The sequence below is a fragment of the Helicoverpa armigera genome, chromosome 4 (genome assembly GCF_030705265.1).
Source record: "Helicoverpa armigera isolate CAAS_96S chromosome 4, ASM3070526v1, whole genome shotgun sequence".
In the NCBI taxonomy this organism is placed as follows: domain Eukaryota; kingdom Metazoa; phylum Arthropoda; class Insecta; order Lepidoptera; family Noctuidae; genus Helicoverpa; species Helicoverpa armigera.
The window spans coordinates 132,691-136,662 of NC_087123.1; the positions used below are offsets into that span (position 1 = coordinate 132,691).

The window sequence follows — 3,972 nt, forward strand, 5'->3', positions numbered from 1 at the left end:
AAAACTGTATGAAGTTATTTATTAATATTATTTGAAGTAAAAAAGTTTTATGCGAACAATACAAAAGTAAATATAAGTAAATTAATAAATAACTTGCCAAAGTACCTACGCGGCCTATAATTTATATGCATTGATAAATACAATTTTATTTAAAATGTATTTGTGAAACTGCATCAGTAGTTTGACATGAAGAGATCATTCAGTAAGTCATATCTAGCGTACTGTGTCGCTGTCCGTCGGCGCGGGTAGCGAGCTCGCCGGCAGTGTAGACGCGAGCGCGACGCACAATTTTCCTGTGCGAGGGGCGCGCGGCGGAGCGCGGGGTGCGGGGCGCGGGGCGCGCGGGGGGCGGGGCGCAGTAATTACATCGTCATTAGCGGGCGGCGGCCTGGGCGGGGCCGCCCCTCTACCTCTGCGGGCGCGCGCAGCGCCGCCGAGCGCTCCAGTCCGCTCCGTGCTGCCGTCGCGCACGCACGCGCATGTCGCTCGCTGTTGTATTCGGTGATGTGAGGTGGCCCCCGCCGCTGCCGCAGCGCCGCGCGACTAACGCGCTTTTTTCGCGACCGAGTAAGCCAGTTGAAGGCTCGAGAGCCTTCGAGCCGGCAAGACGCCGTCCACCGTGGATCTGAGGTACGGCGCCATGGCGGCGACCACGTACATGCCCGCCGACATGGACCTGGGCAACATCGGCGGGTACCATGCAGCGTCGCCGCGCAGTGCCGAGCCCGCCGACATGAAGTACCAGCACGGGCTGCACGCGGGCGGCTCGCCGTCCCCGGGCGCGCCCGTGCTCAACCCGTGGACGTCGCTGCCGCCGGCCGACCCCTGGGCCATGCACCAGCACCACGCGCACGCGCACCAGCCCGACGTGAAGCCGCCGCCGGCGCCGCACGAGCACCGCCACCTGCAGCACGGCGGCTGGCACGCGCCCGTGGTGTCGCCGCACTACGGCGCCGGCTCGCCCGTGGCGCTGCACGGCGGCTACCCCATGCCCATGCACCAGCACCACATGCTGCGCGACATCCAGCCCTCGCCGCACCCGCTGCACCACCACGCCATGGAGCGCGAGCCGCCCGAGGAGGACACGCCCACCAGCGACGACCTCGAGGCCTTCGCCAAGCAGTTCAAGCAGCGCCGCATCAAGCTGGGCTTCACGCAGGCCGACGTGGGCCTGGCGCTCGGCACGCTCTACGGAAATGTGTTCTCTCAGACCACCATCTGCCGGTTCGAGGCGCTGCAGCTCAGTTTTAAAAATATGTGCAAGTTGAAACCGCTGCTCCAGAAGTGGCTGGAGGAAGCCGATTCGACGACGGGGAGTCCCACGAGTATCGACAAAATAGCCGCACAAGGCAGGAAAAGAAAGAAGCGCACCTCGATAGAAGTGTCAGTGAAAGGTGCTCTGGAGCAGCACTTCCACAAGCAGCCCAAGCCGTCGGCGCAGGAGATCACGTCGCTGGCCGACAGCCTGCAGCTGGAGAAGGAGGTGGTGCGCGTGTGGTTCTGCAACCGGCGGCAGAAGGAGAAGCGCATGACGCCGCCCAACACGCTGGGCAACGAGATGATGGAGGGCATGGGCCACGGCCACTACGGGCACGGCGAGGTGCACGGCAGTCCGCTGCAGCACTCGCACTCGCCGCCCGGGCTGTCGCCGCAGCACGGGCTGCCGGCGGGCGCGCACACGCTGGCCGCGCACTAACAGTTCGCCCCGTGGGCGCCGCCGCGGCCCTACTACTCGGAGCCTCACTAGCGCCGACTAGTCGCCGCGCCCGCGGGATACCGACCGTGTACATAGCGCCGCGCGCCCGGACGTGCCCGCGGCGCAAGTGACGGCCGCGCTTGTACATACCTGTGCGCGAGCCGGACTACACCCGAACGCTACGTTTAAGTTGTTCTTTATAATTTCAGTGAAGTCATTGATTAATTATGTGAGTAATGTTAAGATCGAAGCCAGTAATCGTTTATACTTTATCGAAACGCCGAGGTTCGGAGTGATCGCCGATACGTTTAGCTAGATAGTCTAATTGATAAATAAGAGCTTAAATCGGAGGTGGATCCCGGCGTCGCTCGCGCCTCGCCGGCGGCCGCGGCCGCAGCATCGTCGTGCGGTAAGTACGGCGACATTACACACTCACGAGTAGCACTGTAGCGCGCGTACCGAGCGCACACTGAGCGCATGCCGAGCGCACCGCGTACTTGTCGCACGCGAAGCCGCGACCTGCGAGTCGCGCGAGCCGCGAGGCCGCTCCGGCGAGGAGTGCGAAGCACTATTCAGTTTTGTAAAGGACGATTTCATCGAATTTATTTATAGATATTACAAATTAACGATGTTCATAAATGCCTACCTGTCAGTAGGGAGTCATTGTGGTGTGGAATAAATTTAAATTGTTGCTATTACTGTAAATTTATGATTAGTGATGAGGACGAGAGTAAAAAATATGAATCGGGTCGAAGCTTCGTTTTGTAAGGGAATACGAGTGAGTCAATAGGTGCAATTTTTATTTTAAGTGTTTAATGAAACGATCCGAATGTGAGAGCAATCATGTACGTAGTAAGCCAAGAGCGAGTAGCGCGACGCGCCGCGCGCTCTGTTGGTGTTGCGAGCGCGCGTACGTGCGGCGCGCTACTCGCGCGACAACGCGCGACACGCACTCGACGCACACCTAGCTCCCACTACATAATTTATTCAAATTATTATTAAAAGGATGCAGACACGATGCCAAAATGGTTTTATTCCTGTTTTTTACTTGTTTTGTTGTTTTTTTCGTTTGTATGTATTTGTGGCCAATCTTGGTACTTAATACTTGTAAAAATAGGTATTTTTTCTATATAAAATAATGTACCTACGACGTATATGATGATATATATTAAAAAAGTTCTTTATAGAAATTGAAATATGGAAATGACTTTTATTACATGTCCTGATATCTCTCTGCTTCGATACAGATATTGTTTGTTACATGATGTTGTGTTACGATAGTGTCAGGTGTCAGACACAAGTGTAGCGCTCTCAGTGTCTGCTGTGTCGCAGTGCAACGAATGTTTAGTTTTAGGGAGGATTGTTTGCTTAGTTTTACTGTTAACGAACAAAAGCTCAGTGACACTTGTGAAATGTTTTGCTGAAGTTGAATTAGAAGAATCATGTAAATATAGTATTCGCATCACGATGGAGTTAGGTATGCAAGTCTACATAGCGAGTAAATATTACTTAGTGATATGGATATTTTATATTATCGTCTAAGTATTTAATAAAACAGAGTAAATATTTTACTAAAGAGTATTATTGGTAAATCCCGGTCAGTAGGTCATAATGATAATGTAAAAAGTGTTGTGAGTCGGCTTAGAGTTGTTTGTGTTTCGTTGGCGGGGTGAGGCGCAGGTAGCGCTCGCCGTCGCAGGCGCACCGTGTGACAACTACACGCAGATCGTATCGTGCGCTCAGCACATCGCACACACAATGTATATTTGATAACTGATGAGTTTGTACTCGCCTGTCACATATGAACTGCCTGCAGTTAGTGTTATCGCAACACGTTACTGATTGATTTGTTAGACATCGATTAAACTGAGTGACATTACTGTTACATTTGGCCAATTCATTGTTTTATTGTTGTTCAAGTGAATTCAACCGTTGCGAATAATATCCATCCCTATTTGCAATAATTTAAACACAATAACAATTGTTCGCACACGTGAATGAATACAAACAACTTGACACATGATACAATATTTCTGCTTTGCTGAGTGACCCTCGGTTGCATGTTGTGGGGTACCTTCTCTCTGAACTAATCACCTGATGATCAATATAACACATAAATGCATCCGTTTATCTTACCTAGGAAATAAATATTACTAAACTACCTCTATTTATGTTGGATGTCGCAGGAATTTAAATAGGAATTTTCCAACAATTAGAAAATATTTTCCAGATTGTTTAGGATTTTATTTCATTTATTTATGTTTGTACGACGTTAC

General features: G+C 51.6%; 1 protein-coding gene across 1 annotated transcript; it reads left to right on the forward strand.

Moving 5' to 3' along the window:
* The first annotated feature begins 409 nt into the window (after positions 1-409).
* Positions 410-3,272, forward strand: Vvl (ventral veins lacking). The gene has a single exon (XM_021337007.3). It carries the CDS (start codon positions 641-643, stop codon positions 1,694-1,696), a length of 1,056 nt encoding a protein of 351 aa, XP_021192682.1. The 5' UTR covers positions 410-640; the 3' UTR covers positions 1,697-3,272.
* The last annotated feature ends 700 nt before the right edge of the window (positions 3,273-3,972 follow it).